Genomic DNA, 25,000 nt, shown 5'->3' with positions numbered 1-25,000 from the left:
CTACAAAATCAACCATATTTAACTCGGAATTTGTCAATGGCTGTCTGGAGGACCAGCTTGTGAAACTGTAAAGGACACCCAATGGTTAATCCGCACCTAACTTTGCTCTAAGACATTCCTAACCCTATCATTGACTAAGATCCATTCCTGCAACCAAAGACAAGTCAGGTGAGCTTGGTTGGGAAGAAGTCTGGATAGGATTGGATTCACTCAGACTACGACTAATCAAGATGTTAAAAACCTCTTCAAGACTTCTAAGTTTAAATACCTGTTCAAAATAATAATATCCTGAAAGAAAATTAAAGAAACTTAAAGATAATTTATCTTAGAGCGATTTAGCATCCACTTCGGGAACTATTTGGATTGCAAAGCACTTTTTGAAGTACATTTTCTTTTCTTTTCTTTTTTGATACAAACTGAGCAGAATTAAAAGACTTATTTTAATTACATTTTCATCAACTGTCACCTTGTTCGGGTTACAAAACGAGACAAACAACTTTGTTGTCACACAGAGAAAGGTTTAAACTTAGTTATGAGTGAAAATGATAAATGAACGGTACATGAATAGTAATATATATCAGCGTTCAGATTGTTCAAAAGGATAACGACGTAAATATCAAAAAGCAGAAGCTTACAACAAGCCTTCAAAAAGCACCTACGCGTAAGTGACAGGGATCCCACTACAGACGGCACCCTTCAAAAACAGCCACTCTTTACCATGTCTGGAATATGTAATGTACTATTTAAACTAAACAAGGCCTGTAACTAACTACTTCTAAAGACCAGCTGATTGCTCTCTGCATTCAATTTGGTTCAGATGTCCAGATTACAAACATTCACTTCTGGAAAACAAAAATTGGTCGATTGAATCCTCCTGTATTGCTGTGGGACAAGCCGGTGGTTAAGGCTTCAACTGTTCTGAACCCAATCTGGGGTGGTATTTTGTCCAGAAGTTAGTGAAAACTGATGCTGTTTGTAAAACTAAGCCAAATAAATCATAAAAATACCTTGTCTAGGAGTATCTCTTGGAACTCTTCTGGAAGGATCCTTATAGACTTGAAGTTCTTTTTAGTTGTCTGCATTAGAACGATCAGCGATCTAAGGCAATATGATATGAGATGCTAGAAGAGCACCCAAAAAAAAATTCAAGTTTGACTAAAAGTAATTATTGATTAACAATTTGGATGCATGAATTTTTTTACCTCAGAAACACTATAGTTGGCTTCATAAGACTTCCAAGGTTGAGGCTCCAAAACAAGAATGCCACCCTGCCTTTTCAGAATGAATGCATAATTAAGAAGGTTCTTAATCGAACATTAAAGTAAATACAAACATATAACTGACCAAGGTTATTATTGATCTTAGGACGGTTATTATTGATCTTAGGACCATTTAACACAAAGTGCATAGGTGTATGACAAGGCAAGTACCGGGTGAAGCAGTCTCCAAATTTTGTAAAACAATGTAATTAAACCATCATCTCCCCAGTTTAGATGAATCCACTTTGCTACACTCAAACTGCAGTACAGAAAAAAAAAAAAAAAAAAACAAAAAACGCATATTGTGACCCCAGAAGGGAGATGTATCAAGGGTCAAGAAAACAAATAGCATTAATACGCAACACAAGATAAAAAGATTAACTTACCAAAGAATTGTATCATAGTGCTTCTCAGGTGGATATTGACTAAATATAAAATTCTGCTGTTGGAAGGAAACATCGGTATGAAGATCATGTTCTTTGGAAGAAGAAATACTTGTAGAAGCTTCTGTATCTATCTTCGAAGCTCCAGAAGCACCAAGCTCCAAACCATTATCCAGCTTCCCAACATTTATTCTTGCCCTTCTTAGATTCCGGTAAGCATCGTCAACTCGATCTTGCATAAAGAGAAGTTCAGGTTGGAAACTCAGCAATCATTTGTATAGAAAGACTGGGAGATCAACTCTGGCTAAGTACCTTGGTATACAAACAATTCTTTAACTTTTGAGATATATTTTCTCCTAACATAACTACCAGAACATGATGTGATTATTACTAAAGCCACCAGTAAAAGATAGAGTTCGTATTGATGAAGTCACTATGATCCATGTAGTTCAACAAACAATGTAAGTTCCCTCAATAATTTTAGGTCACGAGCTTTGATTCTATCAATATAAAGGAGGAACAGAGATTCGAGTTCCCACCCATGAAGTAAGTTACTAAGAGGCAATCCGATAGGACAAAGCCAAAAAAATATGTGTGTTACAGGTTATAATTACAGCCCATAGGGGACCGGGAAAGGGCATACCACTCAAGACTATTTAGATCTAAATATGTATCACACGTACCCTTATCAACAACCTCCTTTAATATCTACCCTTTTCTGTAAAACCCTTCAATTACATTTTTTGTATAAGAATTCTCCAACTAATCTCCCTAATAATATAGTCGAACAATAAATCAGCATCCAACCATCCCAGGCTATAATTTACATGACTAATTTACAAGTGCTTAAAATAGTTAATGATAGAATGCATCATCAATTAAGATTTAGACCTCCAAAGAAGATAGTTATTCACAAAACCGCTTTCATGTACTTTGTAGAAGTATAAAGTGGATCTGCAATGGAAGTTGTAGAGCTTTTAGAGTAAATCTTACCGGGATCAATATCAACGCCAAGAATCCTCCGGCAATTAAACTTTCTAGCTGCGAAAAGAAAGTTATCCGCATAAGTAAAGAGCTCTAGTATTTGAGAAAAAGCACTTCCACAATCTTCAATGAACAATAAAATAGCCAGTGATAACAGAGCTTTCTTGAACTGAGATGCACAAAAGACAGTTTTAAATTCATAGCGAAATGACAAGAAGTTGCTATAGTTTTATTGTCTTTGCTGCAACATGCATATAAACTTCTTTTCAGACTTGAGACTTCCATGCATATCCTTTGGTAAAATGAGTAAGAAGTTCATAAAATTACTGCACATGATAAGGACGTATCAATCCTTTTTTTTTTTTTTTTTTTAAATATATATATATATATATATATAAATACTGAGATTGAAGTATTGCTACCTATCTGAATGGTAACCATCCCACTATTGCAACCAATATCCAAGCAATCCTTGCCTTCAAACCATTCTTTCTTGAAAACCTTTAGACGCGGATCTTCAACAAATTTTTGACCTAACTGCCACACAAAAAATAAGAAAACGCAACTAGGGGTAACGCAAATTTCTGTCGGCCGAATAAGAACGAATCATAAATTATTAGAGCACTGAAGTTGGAAAAACAAGCTTGACTGGTCTACACCAATTCTCGAAATTTTAAATTCTCGTTTCTATCACTAACCGATAATAGTTCGAATCTTAACCAGAAACCGGAGACAATCGAGAATACTTCTCAGAACTATATTTACCACGTGAAGACCCAAGAAGGGCAACCTAGAACTCCGAGGTAAGTGGGGAAGAATAGGTCAGGAGAAATACCCGGTATCCATAGTAACTTTGGTAATTGCCATAGGGAAAAGCATGCTTCTTGCGTCTTTTAGGATTTTGCTTGAGTTCAGCTTCTGCTTTCTCCTGCTCTTCCGCCATCTCCTTAAATCGCAACTTTAATTATCTCTTTTGCTGATACTCTCTGAGGTGAATACGAAACGTCGATGAACGACGGTAATCCCCGGCGGAGGAAGCGGTGGCAGCATGCAATGGAGGAACCAATATCTCTAGGGTTTAAACCAGCTTCCCCTAGCACTGTTATGCGCTTCCTAATTTTCGCGGCAAACCCATGGGCAGCGCGTATATAGGTCATTTTCGTCTTTTTCCTTCCTTTTTTTTCTACCTTTTCCAATTAAATTTTCTCACACTCTATTTTGGTCACTAATTTTTTAATTTAAAATACTATTTTAGTCCGTAATTTTCAAAACCCCATCTATTTTAGATTTATTCATTTAAATATTTAAATTTAGATTTCATATTTTTAGTAAATCTTTAAAGTTAGTTAAAAGGGTTAACTTTTATTTAAAAAAATATCTTTATTAGCCTTCTATCTATAAAATTTGGCAAATATATCTTCATACAAACTATTATCATTATTATTATTATTATTTAATAAATTTTGATACCAAAAAAAAATACATTAACTACAATAACTTGCAGATTAAAACCTTTTAAAACCGCTCCATCGTCGTTACGTCAAGCCGTCAAGCCTAATAGTGAACTATCGAGACAACATTGTATATACAGGGAAAAATGGCACAACCAGATTGATATGACAAATGAACAGATAACTAATACAATATTCGATGGATAGGAGCGAAAATTGTTAATATAGAGTTCGAAAATTATCTCATAAACTAATTGTCGTATATCTTCTTCCTTTATTATATTTTCTCATTTTTCATAATTTTTCCACTATCTCTATAGTTATCTGATTCATGGGCATTCCTAAACATAGATGTCTACAAGACAGGTGCAGGACAAAAGTTATCTGATTCATGGGCATTCCTAAACATAGATGTCTACGAGACAGGTGTAGGACAAAAAAGAGTCATCTGATTCATGGGCATTCCTAAACATAGATGTCTACGAGACAGGTGTAGGACAAAAAAGTCTTCCTCGTGAGTCTTTGCCTCTTATTTCAATTCTCCTCCACAAAGAAAAAAAGCTTAGATCAAGCAAAGATTTAAAAATTTTAAAAATAATTGGGAAATAATTAATTGATATGGGCTGTTAATGGAAAAAAGCCATATGTATATTTAAATAATTAATAATTAATGCAAAAAATTAAAATATATGGAAATAGGTCATCCATGGACAAATTTAGAAATAAAAACAAACACCTACGTTAATTAGCTGTTAACTCATCCTACGTGGAAATACAACCTTTTCATAAACAAAATTAAAACATGCCAAGTGGCATCCTTGTTTCTTTTGTAGTACAAGCTGGCAGTAGAAAGTGGGCCCAATAATAGAAAGGGCGAGAATTGGGTCCCACTCCACTTGTATTAAAAATGTTTTTAAAAATAAAAATAAATAAAATTCCCCAATCAAATTTACAACTTTGCCTTTACCTTTCTCCTTGGATTTCATTAACTAAGGCTTTAAATGTTTGTTAGGTATCTTTCACATTCCAAACCCTAATTCCCATCCCCTTTGTTTCCAACCCATTATTTCTTCGGCTCGCCTTTGTCATGTTCTTAAAAGAGGTCTATCGGTGATAGAAATAATGGTATTTATTAGACATTCTTAAGTGTTATTTCCAATAACATGAATCGAATCTACTAAAAAGAAAAGATTAGAACGAGACAAATATAAATGAATTATGAAATATACAACTAAACTTTAAATAATTTTTAAATATGTATTAGTGTTAAAGGATTATAACATAGATTAAATGGAGATAATCAAGGAAGCCACTTGGTTAGCTTCCGGATTCGCTGTTGACATCCGAAATTACGACCCACTTCTAAAGTAATCAAAATCATGAATCATGTATGTCGATTGTTAGGGGCTTTGAATCGAGTTCGTCGCCAATTCAGTCACTCAATTACCTGAAAACCCAGCACAGCGACAACATTGAAGACAAAAGTGTGGGTCTTTTAGAGCCAGAAAGATGAGTCAGGGTCCACTTGCATGATAACGAGAGAACGTGGATGGTGTTCTTAGCCGCTCGAGGCTCTTTTCATGTTGGGTAGTTTGCACCATCAAAAGTCCCCACCGTCTTCCAGATTAAAAAAATTTAAATTATTGCACTCTCTTTTTCTGGGATTCGTTTTTATTGGTGGTGACATTCTTTATCCTTGTTGTACTGTACTTGATGCACAGTTAAATTCATTGAAGACCAACGTTGATCCAAACATCCCATGTCGTTTTATGCCATAGGGTAGGGCCGTTTCTTCTGCTTAGACCACCCCATTTCTCCATCTGCTCTGTAATTTTGTTCAAGTTCCAGCCTTATGCGTGGACGAACAGGGGCCGTTTGAAAACACCAAAAATCTTCACCTGCAGAAAGCTGCCTCTGCGGCCTTGATCCTCGCTGACCTCTGTTCTGCATCTTTTTAGCTCTGTTTACGGTCGGTGACTATCTGAGTTCATGGTTTTTTGAGTATTTCAGTCACTTTCTCTGTTCTGACTCTACTTTATCTCTGACTACTGAATCTTTTCCCTCCGGATTCTTCCTTTCTCTCTCGATTTTTGAGTCTTCGTGATTTCTTCAAGCGTCAAAATCGACTGATATCACTCTCTCATCGGCCGCTTCTCTGTTGCAGTCTTTTTGGCTTCAAGGGGTTCGGTTTTGGTTAATTAATTGTTGTTCTTTATCTGGAGCACGCTTTTTAAAAAAATTAGTTTCTACCCAGTTGATCAAGAATGTCGTTTTCATGTTCATCCGAATTTCTCATCGGAATCTAGAAAGTTTCAAGGTCTAAAGCTTAATCAGCACAAAATCTCGGGGGTGTAGTTTTTGGTTGAGTTATTGACTCGGAGAGATATTTTTCCGCCGTTATCTCCACAATTCCGGCTCTGGGTGTTCGAAAAAACTTCGATTCTGAAGATTGATCATAAAAATTGTTCATCTTGCATTTTGTCTGCCATTGGGTTAATTTAAGCTTGCGGCGTGGTGTAGTGCGACTGTCAGTAGTTCGTACACAGGATAACGAGCCTTGGCGCGTGAACCTGATGAATTTTGCGGCAATTTTTGTGACGCGTCCTATTTCATTTCCGTACTTACTCTAATGGGTTGCGTTTTTTCGAGGGTTTGTATTGGCGATGAAACTACTTCAAGATCTTCGAGAATCGCTGAAGCCCAAATTGCCAAAACCGCCGCTGAAATCGACACGATCTCTTCTTCGTCTTCTAATAGCCGAGAAGGCGAAATCGGCGACCAACTAAATCGATTGAATTCAAACAACAGAGATTCAGAAGTGGGAATCACGAGGCTGTCGAGAGTTTCTTCCCAGTTCTTGCCCGCCGAGGGGTCTCGAACCGTCAAAGTTCCTTCTGGGAACTTCAAATTACAATATTCGTTCCTTTCGCAAAGAGGGTATTATCCCGATGCCCTTGATAAGGCAAATCAAGACAGTTTTTGCATCCACACCCCATTTGGGAACAGCCCAGATGACCATTTCTTTGGGGTTTTCGACGGGCATGGGGAATTCGGAACACAGTGCTCGCAGTTTGTTAAACGGAAGCTCTGTGAAAATTTACTTAGGAATAGTAGGTTCCACACTGACGCTGTTGAAGCTTGTCATGCGGCTTATCTAACCACTAATTCACAGTTGCACGCAGATATCTTGGATGATAGCATGAGTGGTACTACGGCTATTACTGTTTTAGTTAGAGGTAGGACTATATATGTTGCTAATTCAGGTGATTCGAGAGCGGTTATAGCAGAGCGGAGAGGGAAGGAAGTCGTGGCTGTCGACCTCTCAATCGATCAAACTCCGTTCCGAGCCGATGAAGTTGAACGTGTTAAGCTTTGTGGTGCTAGAGTTCTTACACTTGATCAGATTGAGGGGCTGAAGAACCCTGAGATTCAGTTCTGGGGTACTGAAGAAGGAGATGATGGTGATCCTCCTAGGCTTTGGGTACCTAATGGGATGTACCCTGGCACTGCTTTCACAAGAAGTATAGGCGACTCGATTGCCGAGACAATTGGCGTTGTTGCTACGCCTGAAATTGTTGTTCTGGAGCTGACACCAGATCATCCTTTCTTTGTTGTTGCTAGTGATGGGGTATTTGAGTTTCTTTCGAGCCAAACCGTGGTCGACATGGTAATGTACTCTATCATATGTTTAATGGACTCTATAATATGTTTGTGAGATTGTTTGCTAATTCTTGATTGATTACTGCTTAAGGAATGAGTGAATGAATGCTGTTATCTTCACAGGTTTCTAAATATAAAGATCCCCGTGATGCTTGTGCTGCAATTGTGGCTGAGTCCTATAAACTTTGGCTTCAATTTGAGACGCGAACAGACGATATCACGGTTATCGTGGTGCATATCAATGGACTAACCAATGTACGAGGACTTTCCTTATCCTTTTGCCATTCAAGTCACTATAGTTTCTTACATTTGGTTATATTTGTTTTGTTAGACTGTTACTAATGAATCGACAAGATCCGTTGGAGGTGGTATCGTTCCATCTGCTCTTCCTCAAGTCGTGGAGGTGACAGGATCAGAGTCTCCTTCTACCTTTGGCTGGAATAGAAACAACCGTGCAAGGCAAGATTTGTCAAGGGCACGTCTCCGGGCTATCGAGAGTTCCCTAGAGAACGGGCAAGTCTGGGTGCCTCCATCACCAGCTCACAGGAAGTCATGGGAAGAAGAAGTAAGCTCGTGTCTTGCTTTTAATATATCTTGATTATCGAAGAAAATCGATACATATTTGTTTCATTGCTGAGTTTTTGGCTTCATACTCCACAGGCACATATTGAACGAGCATTGCACGACCATTTCCTCTTCAGAAAACTAACTGATTCTCAGTGCCAAGTCTTACTAGATTGTATGCAAAGAGTTGAGGTCATACCCGGGCAAATCGTAGTCGAACAAGTATCTTTCCTTCTCTATCTCTTGTTTTCTTCCCTTGTCATGAAAGCCATCTGCTACCTTAAATCAAATACATGCATGCAAATGAGAATTTGAGTATGTGCATGGGCTGTGTTGGTTTGTAGGGTGGCGAAGGTGACTGTTTTTATGTGGTTGGCAGTGGAGAATTTGAGGTCTTGGCAACCCAGGTTCATATCATTTTTCTTTCTCCTAATCTATTATATTGTATTTTCCTGAGGCTTTGTGTTGACTTAATGCTATCATCGCAATTACAGGAAGAAAGCCATGGAGACGTTCCTCGAATTCTGCAACACTACACAGCTGAGAAGCTATCTTCCTTTGGGGAACTGGCTTTGATGTGGGTTTTCTCTTGTTAACTGCAGCTCCATGTTTGATCATGTATGGCTAATACTTCATTTGTTTAATAGTTTGGTTTGTGTATAATGTATATTCAGGTATAACAAACCACTTCAAGCCTCAGTACGTGCTGTTACAAGCGGGACGCTTTGGGCTTTGAAAAGAGAGGACTTTCGTGGCATTCTTATATCAGAATTTTCGAACTTGTCATCTTTGAAATCTCTTCGATCTGTCGACCTTTTGTCGAAGTTAACAATCTTGCAATTGAGTCGCATTGCAGATTGCCTATCTGAAGTTACCTTCGCAGATGGGCAGCTGATTGTTGATGGGGTAACCTTATTTTATAATAGCACACAACTGATGTGAGATCCTAATTGGTTGGAGAGGGGAACGAAACATTCTATACAAGAGTGTGCAAACCTCTCCCTAGTAGACGCGTTTTAAAACCTTGAGTGGAAGCCCGCAAATGAAAGCTCCGAGAGGACAATATCTGCTAGTAGTGGGCTTGAGCTGTTACAAATGGTAACAGAGACAAGCATCAAACGGTGTGACAACGAGGACGTTGTGTCCGCAAGGGAGGTGGATTGTAAGATCCCACGTTGGTTGGATAGGGGAAGAAGCATTCCTTATAAGGGTGTGGAAACCTCTCCTTAATAGACGTGTTTTAGAACTTTGAAAGGAAGCATGAAAGGGAAAACTCAAAGAGGACAATATCTGCTAGCGGTGGGCTTGGGCTGTTAGAACTGACATTTACAACTCTTCAAGTAATTTTTCTTTTTTTTTTGCAGACGGAAGGCGGCTCATGTGCACTGCACATTATTCAAAAGGGACGAGTGAGGATCACTTTCGATGCGGAGTTAATGAGCAGTTCAAATGTTTACAGCTTCAATTATGCCAGTCAAGAAGAGGACGATGCCGCACGGAGTGGTAACGAGATCGTAGCTATTAAGAAAGAGGGAAGTTATTTTGGTGAATGGGGACTTCTTGGTGAGCATGTGGGCTTCTTACAAGCAGTTGCTGTAGAAGATGTTGTGTGTTCTATTTTAACAAAGGAAAAGTTTGAATCAGTTGTTGGCCCTTTACCAAAGCTCTCCCAAGATGATCAAAAGTATATTGCATTTGCTTTTGAGTTGTATGGCCACACTTTTACCATATTTTTCCTTATGTCATATCCTACCCTGTACACATCGTTTGCCTTCATGTAGGGCGAAGGAACATTCTTCAGACACTCTCCATCACTCAGACAAAATTCTCGACATTTCAGCTATTCCGAAAGTCGAGCTCGCTGATCTGGTGAGCAGACACTTTGCTGTTCGTGGTTATGTTACTCTTATCCAGAATCTGACACCTTTTGTTATCTTCTTTGATTGTTTTTGTTTTTAGGAGTGGAAAACGTGTTTATATTCCACAGAATACAGTGAAATCGGTCTAGTTCGGTTAAGGAACACAGGTTATCTTGTAGTATCTCCTCTTTATAATGGCTATGAATAATTTTCTTCTTTGATGGCTACTTCTCAAGCTTATGGAACTGCCTTGGTGAATTTGAATTTGAAGCAGACACTATGCTTAGTTTAAAAAGATTTGCGAGACAGAAGGTCAAAAGGCTGGGACTTGAAGCACAAGTTTCAAAGGAGAAAGATCTTATGAAGAGCATCAGTTCTTCAGCTTGTGTGCCGCAAATTCTCTGCACTTGTTTAGACCAATCACATGCTGCCATATTGCTAAAAACTCGCCTTGCTTGTCCTTTGTCTTCGATACTTCAAGTCCCGCTCGATGAATCTTCTGCACGTTTCTTCGCTGCCTCTCTTGTTATGGCACTGGAAGATCTGCACAAGGTTTGTTTCTATGGACTTGTTGTTTGATCCTCTGTTCTTCTTCAATCCTGAATTAATGTTTGAATTTTCAGCTTGGTGTTCTCCACAGAGGAATCTCCCCTGATGTTCTAATGTTGAATCAAACCGGACACTTACAGGTCTATTTTCCTACATCATAACAGTTTCCAAGGTCTCTGTCAGTAAATTTTTTGTATTCCTCTTGTTGCAGTTAGTAGACTTTAGATATGGGAAACGAACATCGGGCGAGAGAACGTATACTATTTGCGGGGCGGCCGACTTCTTAGCTCCCGAGATAGTTCAGGGCAATGGCCATGGTTTCGCTGCTGACTGGTAAACATTAAACCTCCCAATGCTTACATAATCATAAACGAGACAATATTCAGGCACTTCAACTTACAACTCCCTATCATAAACGCTCAGGTGGGCACTGGGAGTCTTAATCTATTTCATGCTGAAAGGTAAAATGCCATTCGGATCATGGCGACAAGGCGAGCTCGACACGTTTTCGAAGATCGCAAGAGGACAATTAAGTCTTCCCCAGATTTTCAGTCATGAAGCAATTGATCTCATCGTCAAGGTAAAATGCAATGCTGCTATAGTGATCAATAATCTCCTCTTTTCTCCCCATTCCCACCTTTAATTACCCACCATATATATACATACTTTGATCAGTTACTTGAAGTTGATGAGAAGAAAAGACTTGGAAACGAGAATCAAAACTCTGTTAGAACTCATCCTTGGTTCGATGGCGTTGATTGGAAGGGAATCCACGACGGTACCTTTCCCGTTCCCGAGTCGATTGCTTCTCGTGTCGCTCGATATTTGGAGAGCTACCCTGAAGATTACAGTGTTTCTTTAGTCTCTTTAGTCAAACCAACTCAAGATCGCGATGAACAGGATGTCGTTCCCGAGTGGATCAACGACTGGTAGAGTCTTATCAATCGGTTGTTTTCTTTCTACACAAATTCATAATTTAAGAAATTGTTCGACATAAGTTCATGTGAAGATTAGGTCGGTGAATAGAGATATATTATTTTTCTCATTTTTGTCCGATAACACGACAGTTTTATTCTATCTAATAAATTCTTTATAAACTCGTAGAAGACATAAATATTAAACATTTATTAAAAAAAAAAATATAAAAACAACAAAAAAAATAAAAATAAATAAATAAATAAATAAAGATGAGATCGGTGGACACGAAATCAAGGCTCTCCAAACTGTCCGGGAGTAACGGCAAAACAAAGCTTGTGAGTTTCGACATGTCGGAACATCCACAGAGTGATATACAGGCCAGGCTCTGTCAAATTATTGGTCTTGTAAAAGTCATTCCAGCCTTTGGTGAGGACGTAAAGCTTAGAAGCCCAGAGTTTGAACTGCATATCGTATTGTCTCCCTTCACCATTATAAACCGTAACATCAATTCCCTCGCTCGGATCCTCATCGGCATTGAACATTGGTAACAAATGGTTCGTCACAAATTCCTTCCGTACAATCAATCTCCCCTGCCCTTCCGACACGTCGCTTTTCGTCAACCGCTTCTCCCACGGCGGGCTACGTGCTCCAATTATGTTCATAATAACCGCCAACGCCGGAATCACCACTGGAGCTACTACCTCTACTACTTCCTCCACTTCCAACGCCACGTCTTCATCGCCGTTGATGGATGGAGCTTCGTCTTCCTCATCCATGTCGCCGGAAGTTGAATCTGAAACTTGTTCATCGGAATTATACGACGGCTCGGGAAATTGCTCGCCTGTACATAAGCAGTGAAAAATCCTAGCTGTTTCGTACACGTCCTTTTCTACAATTCTGTTATTATGGCGGTAATGTACCCTAACCATAGTAAAATTGAAGGAAGGGAAAAGAATGGCTCAGTGAAAGAAAAGGAAGTAGAGTACGAGAATAATTAATTAGAATGATGTAATGCAACCCATTTATATAAAGCTGCATCATTAAAAGATAAATTGAATCTTTACATTTCAAATTTACATTTTAAATTTACATTTCAAATTTAATGAAAGATAGAGATATATTTTAAATAATATAAATGAAACCAAACGATAATAAATTCGATATTTTTAAATAAAAAAAAAAAATATATATATATATATATATATATATATATATATATAATTTGGAAGAATAAAATAACCAAATAATCAAATATTATAAATTAAAATGTTATAGGGAAATCGTTTATTCAAAAATAACAAATTTTCGCCTTTATCAACTTATATCTTTTAAAATTTTAATTTATCAATTTGTATTTTTAAATATAGATAAATTTGAACAATTAAAATATTTATCTCTGAATAGATTTTTTTTTTTTTCAAAAGATACAAAATTTGTAAAAGTAAATATTCTCATGTGAATTTACTAAATAATTATTTGTGAGTAAAGTAAATTTCGTGATATTGATTTTTTTTTTTTATTTGTGAGTTTTGGTTATGTTATTAAATAGTTAATTTTTGCTTTAATTAAATTTATTTTTGTATATTATTTGATTTTATTAAGATTAATAAATTTACAAAAAAAAATTTGAGAGAAAATTGAACTAACTCTAAGATTTAATTAGATGAAATTAAAGAGTTTATGGTAAATTTTGATATAATATGATAAATGCCACGTAATTTGTTTTTTATTCGAAATTAACTATTTCCAAAAAATGTGACTATATGTTAGATAGTTTTTTTAAGGAAGAAAAATGATAAGAGAACATTAATATTTATAGTACATGTTAAAATCACTGTCTAAGGTTGATTAGCAAGAAAACAAGTAATCATTAATAAAGAATATGATATATTGTCACAAGAAAGAAGGTAAGATTTTTATACTATAATCAAAATAATTATTGAAACATATTATTAAGAGCTTTAGAGTTATTTTTTAAGTGACTAAAAATGTTTTTAAATAATTAGTAAGACATTTCATATAGGCTCTATAGTATTTATGAAATTGCATCCTTAAATTTCTAAAATTATGTCGTTGATCCCATAAATATATGACGATAATAAATCATTGATCTTACAAATTTATATTATACATTAAATTGTAAGTTTTGAATTACTATAGGCATAACATTATTTTTATATCTAATACATAAATAAATAAATAAATAAATAAATAAACTATGGTTTAAAATTAAATGTTTAAAGATTCATTAAATATTCTAATATTTAAGAAATTTTTAGATATAAATTAAACAATTGTACAACAAAAATTCAAATTACATGCAAAACCCTAACCCTAATTATTGTCTCCATTAATTTTGTCTGATTCTTTTAAATTTGACCCATATTTGGCACGGCACCACCGAATCATCTCTGTTCTTTACATTTGACCGCTATTGCCAAGTTGCTTGTTTCTTGTAAGCGCATGTAAAGATCCGAAGACAATTTTGTAACCTAAAATATGATCCACCATGTTGAGGCAGTCGCAAGCAGCTTGCCGGTCGTGAGTAGTCGCGAATAGATCTGATTCTCCACAATGGTATGATATTGTCCACTTTGAACATAAGCTCTTATGACTTTGGTTTGGACTTTCCAGAATACCTCACCCCAATCGAGAAAGTATTATTTGATTATAAACTCATAATTATTCCCTAAATTAGCCGATATGGGACTTTCATCATCCAACACCTCCCCTCGAACAAAGCACGCCTCCCCTTAATCGAGCTCGACTCCTTTTTCTTTTGGAGTCTTAAGTCATTCTTTACTATGCCTTCGAGGAGGCTTGACTCCTCCTTTTCTTTTGGAGTCATTTGTTCGACATTTGAGGATATGTCAATCTATTGGCACAACTAAGTTTAGGGCATATAACTCTTATATCATGTTAGATGAACACGACTCTCCACAAGGGTATAATATTGTTCACTTTGAGCATAAGCTCTCGTGACTTTGATTTGTGCTTCTCCAAAATGCCTCACCCTAGTGGACAGATGTATTCTTTGATTATAAACCATGATCATTTTCTAAATTAGCCGATATGAGACTTTCATCATCCAATAGTCTGTTCGTCGTTTGAAAGAGTTGTTGCGCTGAAACTGGACACTGACAATCACTCGAGCAGGAGGAGATTCCTTTGAAGAGAGCAATGACATCTTCGCGACGCTAGTCTAGTAATTTAAAATCTGTTTTTCTTTTTCATTTTAATTCAAAGTCCAGTCAGATAATTTAGGTAGGTAATACAAACTAAAGAAGCTTGGATAAGTATATAGTATATTTATTTATTTATTTTTCTGTGACAGCATTAGAACACAGATAATTAATGACTAGACAACGTTATCCTCTAATTAGTTATCTTCCTATCTCCAGGTGAATGTCTTTCCAATTATACCCTTCATTATGGTCCCTCCATTTTGGTTATTCAGCCAACGTTGGAAAACTCCTTCAATGGATAACATCGATTTTTCTAAAAATAAATATAATATAATATTAATATTATAAATGTAGAACAACATTTAATTTTATTTTTTTATTTGTGATTTTAAAACTTTTATTTTAGTCTAAGATTACAAGTAATTGTTTCTGTTTTTACTCCAAAAATTTCAAATTTTCTCTCCTTTTATTTGGCAATAATATAATATAAGTCAATAGCATATTTAGCATGCACGCAAAAATACTGATTTATTCCCACATATAAAGAAAGGTAAATCATGTATTGACGATTATTGGGAGAGAGTCTGCTAATTTAGAGGATGATCATGAGTTTATAAATAAGGAATAATCTCCATTGTGGGGAAGTCCAAAACAAAGACATGAGAGTTTATGTTCAAAGTGGAAACAATATCATACTATTGTGGAGATCTATAATTCCTAATATAACCATATATTAAAATTTAATTTGAAAATTTTGGAGAATGATCACTCTTTTTAATACGTACACGTTAAAAGCACAAGGGTAAAATAGACATTTTGAAACTATATCCATGAAATTGAACCCATTATGAAAAAAAAAAAAAAAAAAAAAAAAACAAATATGAGAGAAATAACAAAGTTGGAAAAAAAATTAAGAAGGAATGAAGTTGTAATAAAAAGATAAAATTGGATTAATTGTTTAATTTTCCCTGAAATTTAGCGCCCAATTAGGGAAAAAAAAGTGGACATTTTGGTAAAACAGCTCGTCAGTTCCACTGGTTGTTGCAAAAGCACAGCTGGGTTGATTGTGAAGGTTTCCACAAAAATCTTTCCTTTATAAATAGGATGAGAAGAGTAAAGAATTTTCATAATTAAAAATTCAACTTAGTCAATGGCTGTCGTGGGCCCATCGTCTCTTCTAATCCCCGTTTCTTCTCTATAATTATCCTTAATCCCAATTGTTAGCATCCCACATCGTCTTTTCATATTTCAGGACAAACACAGAGGAGCTTCACAAACAGAAATGGCGGGCGGAGGATTTACTGATGCGGCGTCTTTGAAAAGGGCTCATCTTTATGAGTATCGAATCACTGGCTACTTCATTACTGCTTGCTTTGTCGCTGCCCTTGGCGGCGCCCTGTTTGGCTATGATCTTGGAGTTTCTGGTATCTTTTATGTTAATGTTATCCACTTTGGACTCCTTTACTGGGATTGTTTGTGAACTCTGTTTTTGAACTCTGTTTTTGAACTCTGTTCTTGTGTTCTGAAAATTTCAGGTGGGGTGACTTCCATGGATGATTTTCTGAAGGATTTCTTCCCAAATGTATACAAAAGAAAGCACCTTCATCTCACAGAAACAGATTACTGTAAATATGACAACCAAATTCTCACACTTTTCACATCCTCTTTGTACTTTGCTGGTTTGATCTCCACTTTTGGAGCTTCCTATGTCACAAGAAAACGAGGCCGAAGAGCCAGCATCCTCGTTGGATCTGTCAGCTTCTTCTTAGGCGGCGTCATCAATGCTGCTTCAATCAACATCTCAATGCTCATCATTGGCCGGATTTTCCTTGGCATCGGTATCGGTTTCGGAAACCAAGTAAGCACCCTCCAAAACCATGAGCGCTTATGTTTAAAGTGGAGTCGTGATTCCCAATATTGTATTTTCAGGCCGTGCCGTTGTATCTATCTGAAATAGCCCCGGCGAAGATCCGAGGAGCGGTTAACCAACTGTTTCAATTGACAACATGCTTGGGGATTGTGATTGCGAACTTTATAAACTATGGAACTGAAAAGATTCATCCATGGGGGTGGAGGCTGTCTCTTGGATTGGCTACAGTCCCAGCATCTTTGATGTTCATTGGTGGACTTTTCCTTCCTGAGACACCCAACAGTCTGGTGGAGCAGGGGAGAATGGAGGAGGGAAGAGCTGTGCTTGAGAAAATCAGAGGGACGAAGAATGTCGACGCCGAGTTCGACGATCTTGTCGACGCAAGCAATGAGGCACGCGCCATAAAACACCCTTTCAAGAACCTATTGAAACGAAAAAACCGACCCCAATTGGTGATTGGAGCATTGGGAATCCCTGCATTCCAGCAGCTCACTGGCATGAACTCAATTCTGTTCTATGCCCCTGTCATGTTCCAGAGTTTGGGATTTGGCTCTGATGCAGCCCTGTATTCATCTACCATCACAAGCGTTGCGCTTGTTGTGGCTGCTTTAATTTCAATGTTTTTGGTGGATAAGTTTGGGAGAAGAGCTTTCTTTCTCGAAGCAGGTGCTGAAATGATATGTTGCTTGGTAAGTTCGCTTCATTTTAACATGATATCAGAACAGTAAAATGAGTGTCGTAGCTAACGATGTTGTGCGTGCAGATAGCAGTGGCTGTGACACTAGCGATATTGTTTGGACAAGGGAAGGAGCTTCCAAAGCTGGTAGGGATCTTCCTTGTTATAGTGATCTGCATATTTGTGTTGGCTTATGGAAGGTCATGGGGGCCGCTGGGTTGGTTGGTGCCGAGCGAGCTGTTCCCATTGGAGACGAGATCGGCAGGGCAGAGCATGGTGGTGTGTGTGAACATGCTTTTCACGGCTTTGATAGCGCAGTGTTTCCTGGCGGCTATGTGCCATCTCCGGTATGGGATATTCCTGTTGTTCGCGGGGTTGATTATGATAATGAGCAGCTTCATCTTCTTCCTGTTGCCGGAGACCAAACAGGTTCCTATTGAAGAGGTGTATCTGCTGTGGCAGAATCACTGGTTTTGGAAGAGATTTGTTGCAGAAGAAGGTGGAAATGGAGTGAATGGGAATGTCAAAGGAGCTGGAAATGCGTAGGAATAATAATCAATACCAAGATCAAAACAAGTGGTTATAATTGAGTTTAGAGATTGCGTATTAAATTACTATTTTGTGTTCATTAATTTCCTAGTGCAATTCAAACCAATTCGACCGATATTGTTTGACCCACTCTTAAACTCAATAAATCTAGTTTTAAGGTAAGTAGATATAGTTAGCTTTAACCATCGTTACTTATTTGATTTTAAAATGTGTCTGTTAGAGATAGTTTTTGTATCCTTACACAATCCACTATTCTACTCTTCTACTCTGATACAATTTGTAGTAGTCTACACCTACTGCAAACAAATATTGTCAGTTTTAACCTACATAATGTTAGCTTTACGAGTTTTAAAAGTGTACGTTAAACAGAGGTTTCAACACTTTTATAAGAAATGTTTAGTTCACTCATGCTAGTCTGAGTAGCATGAATAGCGAATTTGATGATTAGAAAAAGGAAGAGGTACCTTTTTCTTAAAAAGTTCAAAATGAGCTTGAGGATTTGGTACCGGAAAAGATTGATTCCTGCACTAAATGATCCGAGCTCAGCCCCACCACATGTGTTCTGCAAAAGCCCTGCAATGATTGTTGCTTGAATCGCACAGAAATTGGCAGGCCAGCCCACCCACCCACTTTCCGCCATTACCGAACTTGTAAGATTGGCCTAATTTAGAATCCTTTTCTTTCCATTTTCTGGGTTCGCTTCGTTTTTTTTCTCAATTTGTCATCATCGAGACGAGATTCTCCTTCAAAAATTGTCAGACCTACTTTTTCATCATTAAAAAGCGCAGATTCTTGTGATCTTTCTTTCCTGATTTGAGGTATGATTATTATAAATCGCAAGTTCATACTCGATGGGAAGAGATGTTTTTGGTTGTTTCAAATCAATCCCAAGGAACTACGAACAACATTATAGCATTAAAAAGGTTGATGATCAAACAGGGGAATTGGGCTTGAATTAAGCTGTTACTGTAACTGGGCCTAGTCTCTAAATTGGGCTTGAATTAAGTTGTAATTAAAGTAACTGGGCCTAGCCTCGAGCTTGGACCTGAATTACGCTGGAATTAAAGTAACTGGGCCTAGTCTCGAACTTGGGCTTGAATTAAGCTGTTATTGTAACTGGGCCTATTCTCGAACTTGGGCTATTGAGAATCATTTTTAGTTTATTTTAATTTGTCATTATCCTATTGGGAAGAATTGTGTGCTTGAAAGTATTTTTCGTAATTATAGAAATTTTTGAATCAAGTTGCCTGGTTTATTTTATTTATATATAAAAAAGAAATTGTTTAATTTAATTTTCATTTCAATTGTATTTATCCACTCAATAGTGGATTTCAATTATTCAGTTCGAGGCCATGGACCAGTTTGATAACAATTATTGCTCTACGTAAACCTAAAATTTATTTTTTATTTATTTAAGAAATGTGGGCTCCATTTTTAATTTCAATTACTTTTGTAATATTTATTAGCACATATTTTTTTATATTTTATTTTATTAAAACATCTCAGAAAATAATTAAACATTTAATTTTAATTTTATATCTATTCAGAACTCATTGAAATTTGGTTGAAGTAAACGGAAAAAAGTAACTTTTCACGAAATAATAATAATAATAATAATAATAATAATAATAATAATAACAATAATAATAATAATAATAATAATAATAATAATAATAATAATAATAAATGGAAAAAAGAAAAATTCAGTAATCAATGTCTGCAACTGCAACCTTTTTGCTTCAAATCGCCATTGCCGGGAGCGGAGGGAGAAATGTAATGAGGAACATTGGAACTAAAGATTGTATCTCTAGGGCTTGAAGACGACCGCAAACAGAAGCTTTCTTGAAGCTCAATCACTCCATCTTCTTCGAGCAAGGTCAGTAAAGAAAGATTAACTTCGACTTCAGCGCTTTTCTTTACTTTTAGGATCCAAATGTTCGTACTTCGACTTCATCTTCTTCGAACTTTTCAACTTCTCTTTAGCTGAGTTCAGATTCGTTTACAGATTCACTCCTACTAACTAAAGAGAAATGGTTCTGGATTCAATCTCTTATTTTCCTTTTTAAGGTAATGAATCCCATCTTCTCCACTTCACTTCAGAAGCTAAAGCAATTTTGTTTTTGTTTTTGTTTTTGTTTCTGTTTTTGTTTCTGTTTTTGCAAGATTATGATAATTCTACTATTTCCTAATTGTAGGTTGTGAATTTCATTAGCTATCATCGTTTGTGTTCTCATTGAATTGCCTGTTATGGAGTATCTGTTACCTCTCTGCAAGCTATGTCACATTGAAACTCGAAGATGGTTTCTTGTGATGGGAGTAGTGGCTTTTACTTATGTACTATTTCAATCTCTTTTACTTCCCTATGGGGATGCTCTTCGGTCTCTACTTCCTGAGGATGGTATTAAAAAATTTGATCAATATAACATTCAGATGGGGCATACTTCAGCCAAATCAACAACGGTTCGCAACCCTCTTACGGTTCTGGATTTGGCTAATATTTCAGGTCCCGTTGGGAAAACTGATAATTATATTCTTGAGAAAGGACCTCAACGTGATAGCACGCTGAATGCCAGAGGGAAGTATGTAAAGGATGAGGAAAGCCCTAGAGATGGTTACGAACTGTCTCTTGTTAGAAATCATGATATTGGTTTTGAATCTGGAAAGATGGTTGATACAAATGGCAATTTGGAATCAGATGGCACTAAGAATGTTGGAAATAATTCTATTGTTCACATGGATGGCCAACCAAGTTTTGAGTTCCCCTTGGCACTAAGTGATAAGGTCACTTCAGAGAATGAGTTAGAAGAAATTGGCGAAATGGATTTGGATTTTGGTGAGTTAGAAGAATTTAAAAACTCATCATTACGAAAGCCTGGTGATACAGATGTGACCTTCAATTCTTCGACCTTCATGCTACAGATCCCAACTTCACCAGTTAACACACCTCATTCACAGCACTTGATATCAAATATAAGCTCGCCAGTCTCTAAAACTAATTCTAAAAGCATAGGTAAAAGGAAGAAGATGAAGAGTGAAATGCCACCAAAGTCAGTAACTTCACTAGAACAGATGAACAGCATTTTATTGCGTCACCGCAGGTCATCACGAGCGATGGTATATGTGTTTGAGTTAGTTTTAAGTTATTGGTTTGATGATCATATATTATGCTAGGTTTTAACCTCGTTCTGTTTCATGTAGAGACCAAGGAGATCGTCTTTGCGTGATCTGGAAATTTTTTCTGCCAAGTCCCAGATTGAGCATGCTTCTGCCATAAATGACCCTGAACTATACGCTCCGTTGTTTCGTAATGTTTCAATGTTTAAAAGGTAAAGCCAACACTAGTATTCTATTGCATTATTCACATTGTTAAATAGCATTTCCATGTCATCCATGGCCCTTGCGTTTTGGTTGGTTGGTATTAAAGAAAATGAGTTGGAAAATACAATCCTGTGGGATTTTCGCTATCTGCTCAATCGCCCTGTTACGTTTTAAAAATGATTATAAGGATGCCTCTTTTTTTTTGTTGCCTCATTGTATCTGATCTTCAACCAAATTGTGCCATTAGGTTTGGTGGAATTTATACATGTGGCACACATTTGGAGCCTCATGTGTTAGTTTTGTTCAATTAACAACCAAAACTTAATTCATGGGCTGAAAGAGGCAAAAAATAAACCAAAGACTCCTTAAAACTATATGTAACGCTTGTATATTTTGCAATCCACCAAGTATACTTATGCCTTCTGGAAGTTATTTCCACGCTTTCAAACACTGCCGTTCTTTCCATTCATGATTGGGAACAATGCTCTGCCATGTTCATAACATTAATGTAAAAAGAGAAGTGTTAAGATGAACAGAATAATTATTTAAAAAATGAAGTACACAGTGGCATATTCCCTTCAAATCTAAATAATTTGTATCATATAAGTATATATCTTTATGTTTCTTATTAAAAAAAATAATTTGTATCATATCTAAAATTTAGATAGAATACAATATGAGTCTGCTGAAAAATAGTGCACACAATTTGTTTATTGTGCTGATTTATTGCTTGCTAAGTTACCTGATCATATGGCTGCTTGCGTTTTTCCTATATTTTCAAATCTAATAGTAGTTTTGACCAAAAATAGGAAGTCAATAACGCAGTTGTGTAGGTCCAATTCAAACCTTTTCCCTGTGATTTCAGGAGTTATGAACTCATGGAGCGCACACTCAAAATCTATGTCTATAGGGATGGAAAGAAGCCCATCTTTCATCAACCAATAATGAAGGGGTTATATGCCTCAGAAGGATGGTTTATGAAACTGATGGAGAGAAACAAGCATTTTGTTGTAAAGGATCCTCGAAAGGCTCACTTGTTTTATATGCCGTTTAGTTCTCGGATGTTGGAGTACACACTCTACGTGCGGAATTCTCATAACAGGACAAATTTACGTCAATTTTTGAAGGAATACTCTGAAAATATTGCAGCCAAATATCCATACTGGAACAGAACTGGTGGAGCAGATCATTTTCTTGTTGCATGCCATGATTGGGTACATTCGATGAAACTGTTGATCTTTTAACATTTTTTTTTTCTTTCTTTCAATTTCTAATCAAACTGGACTGCATTTAGATAAATGTAAGTTCTAGAAAAATAAGCGTGTTTGATGACCTGCATTTGCATATGAATTCACCAAGTCACTCCAGTAACATACTTATGATGCAATTGCTCTGGTCATTTTAATTAATGGTCAAATGGATCATCATTTTGTGCTTAGTTAGATTGTTCCTTCTCATCATATAGATCATATGAAGTACCTCTGTTGACACACAAGATTAAGCAATACGCTAAAGTTAACTTAATGTCTTGGACTCTTATAGGCTCCTTATGAAACCAGGCACCACATGGAGCAGTGCATAAAAGCACTTTGCAATGCTGATGTAACCGTTGGCTTCAAAATTGGGAGAGACGTGTCTCTTCCAGAAACTTATGTACGATCCGCGAGGAATCCTCTTAGAGATCTTGGAGGAAAACCTGCATCACAGAGGCACATTCTTGCCTTTTATGCTGGAAATATGCATGGTTATGTACGTCCAATCCTACTGAAGTACTGGAAAGACAAAAACCCTGATATGAAGATCTTTGGTCCAATGCCTCCTGGTGTTGCAAGCAAAATGAACTACATTCAGCATATGAAGAGCAGCAAATACTGTATCTGTCCAAAGGGTTACGAGGTCAATAGTCCCCGAGTCGTGGAAGCCATCTTTTACGAGTGTGTACCTGTGATCATATCAGATAATTTTGTGCCACCATTTTTTGAGGTGTTGGATTGGGAAGCATTCTCAGTGATTGTTGCAGAAAAGGACATTCCCCACCTACAAGACATACTGCTTTCGATACCAAAAGACAGATATCTCGAGATGCAACTCCGAGTCAGGAAAGTACAGAAGCACTTCCTCTGGCATGCCAAGCCCTTGAAGTATGACCTGTTCCACATGACCCTCCATTCGATCTGGTATAACAGAGTTTTCCAGATAAAACTCAGATAATATTCTTGAAAGTGCCTCATTGAAGATTCAGAGGAAATCCATGGAACTGTTAAATAACTTCACAGAACAGAATAACTCACCTTCTCTGCCTTCGCAGCTTCTCTCTGGAAAGGATTCTTTCAACCTCAGGGGGCATCATGTGAAGGACCTTGAAGAAGGGATTGCAACTGTGGCAGTGCCCTTGTATATACAATGCTTTATCCTTGTTCCACTTCTGTATAGTAGACCAATGAAACAAAACTACGATTATTTGTCAATTTTGCAGTAGAAACTGTGATTTCATTTGCCCCAACCTCTTGTTGTGAGACTCGAGATTTCAAATCATACCGCCCCACCGTGCATCGCTGTTCGTCAACATAGTAAGCCATTTCCAGGACCACAATGGAAGGTATTACTCTTTCTTTCGGTCATCATCCACATCCATCCAAAGCAATAAATGTTTTCACTCACTGGGTCCATCCAGTCCTTCAACTTGAAGAGCCCCACCTTCAAAAACCGTATTCTCAGGGATCGGAATCTGATTCCTATGCCATATATCATATCTATATGGCGCCACAACATGAAGCTTCCTATGAAAAACAGAGGCAATGTGCAATGACTGGTGTTAATGATCTTGGTAGGTTACTATCAAGAAAGGGACCCTGATAATCAGATATTTAAGATCTCCTACAGGGTCTACTTCACTAATGAGAGTTCAGATGATCATGGAGAGGTACCCAAAAGAAACTAGAACCAAAATGTAAGTGATTCTGGCCCCTCCTGAACTGAGTGATGTTTACTAACACAATGGTAACATTTCTTTTCCCCTCTCTCTCTTTTGGGGGTGGATGGTGCAAAATTAGAGATTTTTCACTCTGTAATGAGTGAGTGAGAGCATAGCTCCTCCCTTCTGGGTCCTTCCTAGCTCGTTGTCTTCAATACCCATCACTTATTTTTTTTCTTCTCACAACTCCAATAACCACAATAAATTTTGACAGATTTTGAAGGTGTCCCCATGGCATTAAAAGATGAGAAATTTGCCAGGCTACCAGGATGAAGTCTCAGCCCCATATCCCACCATTATTGAAGGAGGAAGAGGGGAAGTGAATTTCAATTCCAATCAAACTCGTTTACTTTGTTATCAATGATTCTTATCAAAATCTTTCTCAATCTTTTCCTTAAACCACCAAGGACCAAATCTAAGCTGCCGCTTTTGATGCTTCCTTGCAGGTCCATTTTGAGGTAACTAAACGCATTATAGAGCTTCCATGTGCACTCACATTTACTTCTCATAATATATATGCTTAACCAAAACAAAATAAAACATTTGGCAGCTACATAAATAACCTCAGTTCAAAACATCTCTGTCTTGTCTGTAGCTTTCTGCTTTTAAATAAATAATTTCTTCATAAATTATAAGTTCATGTTAAAATAAAATAAACAATATCATTATCAATCAATCCTGGTTCGGTTCGTTTAGTTAGTGGTGACTGAACCAAACGAAAAAGAAAGGGTAAAAAGTCTTCGGAGAACAAATGAGTCGAGTACGAATAAACTTGATCGAACCGTTAAAACAACGGAAAGT

General features: G+C 36.9%; 4 protein-coding genes across 5 annotated transcripts; 3 read left to right on the top strand and 1 right to left on the bottom strand.

The window, feature by feature from the left end:
• Window positions 1-543: 543 nt before the first annotated feature.
• LOC111780235 (S-adenosyl-L-methionine-dependent methyltransferases superfamily protein) lies at window positions 544-3,758 on the bottom strand. 2 transcript variants are annotated; one of them, XM_023660578.2, is made up of 8 exons: window positions 3,462-3,757; window positions 3,049-3,163; window positions 2,636-2,683; window positions 1,646-1,874; window positions 1,431-1,518; window positions 1,203-1,268; window positions 1,008-1,076; window positions 544-929 (listed from the first exon to the last, which is right to left on the bottom strand). In XM_023660578.2, exons 1-8 carry the CDS (start codon window positions 3,567-3,569, stop codon window positions 837-839), a joined length of 816 nt encoding a protein of 271 aa, XP_023516346.2. In that variant the 5' UTR covers window positions 3,570-3,757; the 3' UTR covers window positions 544-836. The 2 variants fall into 2 exon arrangements, 1 of the variants encoding a protein (XP_023516346.2); XR_015413713.1 differs by having other exon boundaries at window positions 849-929; window positions 1,008-1,098; window positions 3,462-3,758.
• A 2,019-nt stretch (window positions 3,759-5,777) lies between these two features.
• On the top strand, window positions 5,778-11,754 carry LOC111780232 (protein phosphatase 2C and cyclic nucleotide-binding/kinase domain-containing protein). Its single transcript, XM_023660574.2, has 15 exons — window positions 5,778-7,744; window positions 7,861-7,992; window positions 8,069-8,302; window positions 8,398-8,523; window positions 8,646-8,708; window positions 8,796-8,878; window positions 8,976-9,207; window positions 9,666-9,985; window positions 10,083-10,170; window positions 10,261-10,327; window positions 10,435-10,712; window positions 10,784-10,849; window positions 10,921-11,042; window positions 11,133-11,289; window positions 11,385-11,754. The coding sequence occupies exons 1-15, from the start codon at window positions 6,707-6,709 to the stop codon at window positions 11,640-11,642; spliced, it is 3,264 nt and encodes a 1,087-aa protein (XP_023516342.2). The 5' UTR covers window positions 5,778-6,706; the 3' UTR covers window positions 11,643-11,754.
• A 4,189-nt stretch (window positions 11,755-15,943) lies between these two features.
• On the top strand, window positions 15,944-18,089 carry LOC111779685 (sugar transport protein 14). Its single transcript, XM_023659797.2, has 4 exons — window positions 15,944-16,236; window positions 16,348-16,670; window positions 16,742-17,371; window positions 17,446-18,089. The coding sequence occupies exons 1-4, from the start codon at window positions 16,095-16,097 to the stop codon at window positions 17,902-17,904; spliced, it is 1,554 nt and encodes a 517-aa protein (XP_023515565.2). The 5' UTR covers window positions 15,944-16,094; the 3' UTR covers window positions 17,905-18,089.
• Window positions 18,090-19,606: 1,517 nt separating this feature from the next.
• On the top strand, window positions 19,607-23,728 carry LOC111780127 (putative glycosyltransferase At5g03795). The gene is made up of 6 exons (XM_023660420.2): window positions 19,607-19,783; window positions 19,913-19,974; window positions 20,103-21,021; window positions 21,106-21,233; window positions 22,091-22,439; window positions 22,768-23,728. The coding sequence occupies exons 3-6, from the start codon at window positions 20,155-20,157 to the stop codon at window positions 23,434-23,436; spliced, it is 2,013 nt and encodes a 670-aa protein (XP_023516188.2). The 5' UTR covers window positions 19,607-19,783; window positions 19,913-19,974; window positions 20,103-20,154; the 3' UTR covers window positions 23,437-23,728.
• The last annotated feature ends 1,272 nt before the right edge of the window (window positions 23,729-25,000 follow it).

This window comes from Cucurbita pepo, chromosome 18 (genome assembly GCF_057944985.1).
Source record: "Cucurbita pepo subsp. pepo isolate OVF chromosome 18, ASM5794498v1, whole genome shotgun sequence".
In the NCBI taxonomy this organism is placed as follows: Eukaryota; Viridiplantae; Streptophyta; class Magnoliopsida; order Cucurbitales; family Cucurbitaceae; genus Cucurbita; species Cucurbita pepo.
The sequence above is the reverse complement of the archived record's forward strand: the minus strand, read 5'-3'. Positions and strand labels throughout refer to the sequence as shown.

Excerpts from the sequence above, each read along its gene's own strand:
- LOC111779685 (XM_023659797.2), top strand. The coding sequence starts at position 16,095 with ATGGCGGGCGGAGGATTTACTGATGCGGCGTCTTTGAAAAGGGCTCAT. Across the intron at positions 16,671-16,741 it reads GTATCGGTTTCGGAAACCAA|GCCGTGCCGTTGTATCTATC; the intron begins GTAAGCACCCTC and ends TTGTATTTTCAG. Across the intron at positions 17,372-17,445 it reads CTGAAATGATATGTTGCTTG|ATAGCAGTGGCTGTGACACT; the intron begins GTAAGTTCGCTT and ends TTGTGCGTGCAG.
- LOC111780235 (XM_023660578.2), bottom strand. The coding sequence starts at position 3,569 with ATGGCGGAAGAGCAGGAGAAAGCAGAAGCTGAACTCAAGCAAAATCCT. Across the intron at positions 1,875-2,635 it reads TGGCGTTGATATTGATCCCG|ATCGAGTTGACGATGCTTAC; the intron begins GTAAGATTTACT and ends TCTTTATGCAAG. Across the intron at positions 1,519-1,645 it reads CACTATGATACAATTCTTTG|TTTGAGTGTAGCAAAGTGGA; the intron begins GTAAGTTAATCT and ends TCTGTACTGCAG.
- LOC111780232 (XM_023660574.2), top strand. The coding sequence starts at position 6,707 with ATGGGTTGCGTTTTTTCGAGGGTTTGTATTGGCGATGAAACTACTTCA. Across the intron at positions 8,879-8,975 it reads TTTGGGGAACTGGCTTTGAT|GTATAACAAACCACTTCAAG; the intron begins GTGGGTTTTCTC and ends ATGTATATTCAG. Across the intron at positions 9,208-9,665 it reads GGCAGCTGATTGTTGATGGG|ACGGAAGGCGGCTCATGTGC; the intron begins GTAACCTTATTT and ends TTTTTTTTGCAG.
- LOC111780127 (XM_023660420.2), top strand. The coding sequence starts at position 20,155 with ATGGAGTATCTGTTACCTCTCTGCAAGCTATGTCACATTGAAACTCGA. Across the intron at positions 21,234-22,090 it reads AATGTTTCAATGTTTAAAAG|GAGTTATGAACTCATGGAGC; the intron begins GTAAAGCCAACA and ends CTGTGATTTCAG. Across the intron at positions 22,440-22,767 it reads TTGTTGCATGCCATGATTGG|GCTCCTTATGAAACCAGGCA; the intron begins GTACATTCGATG and ends GGACTCTTATAG.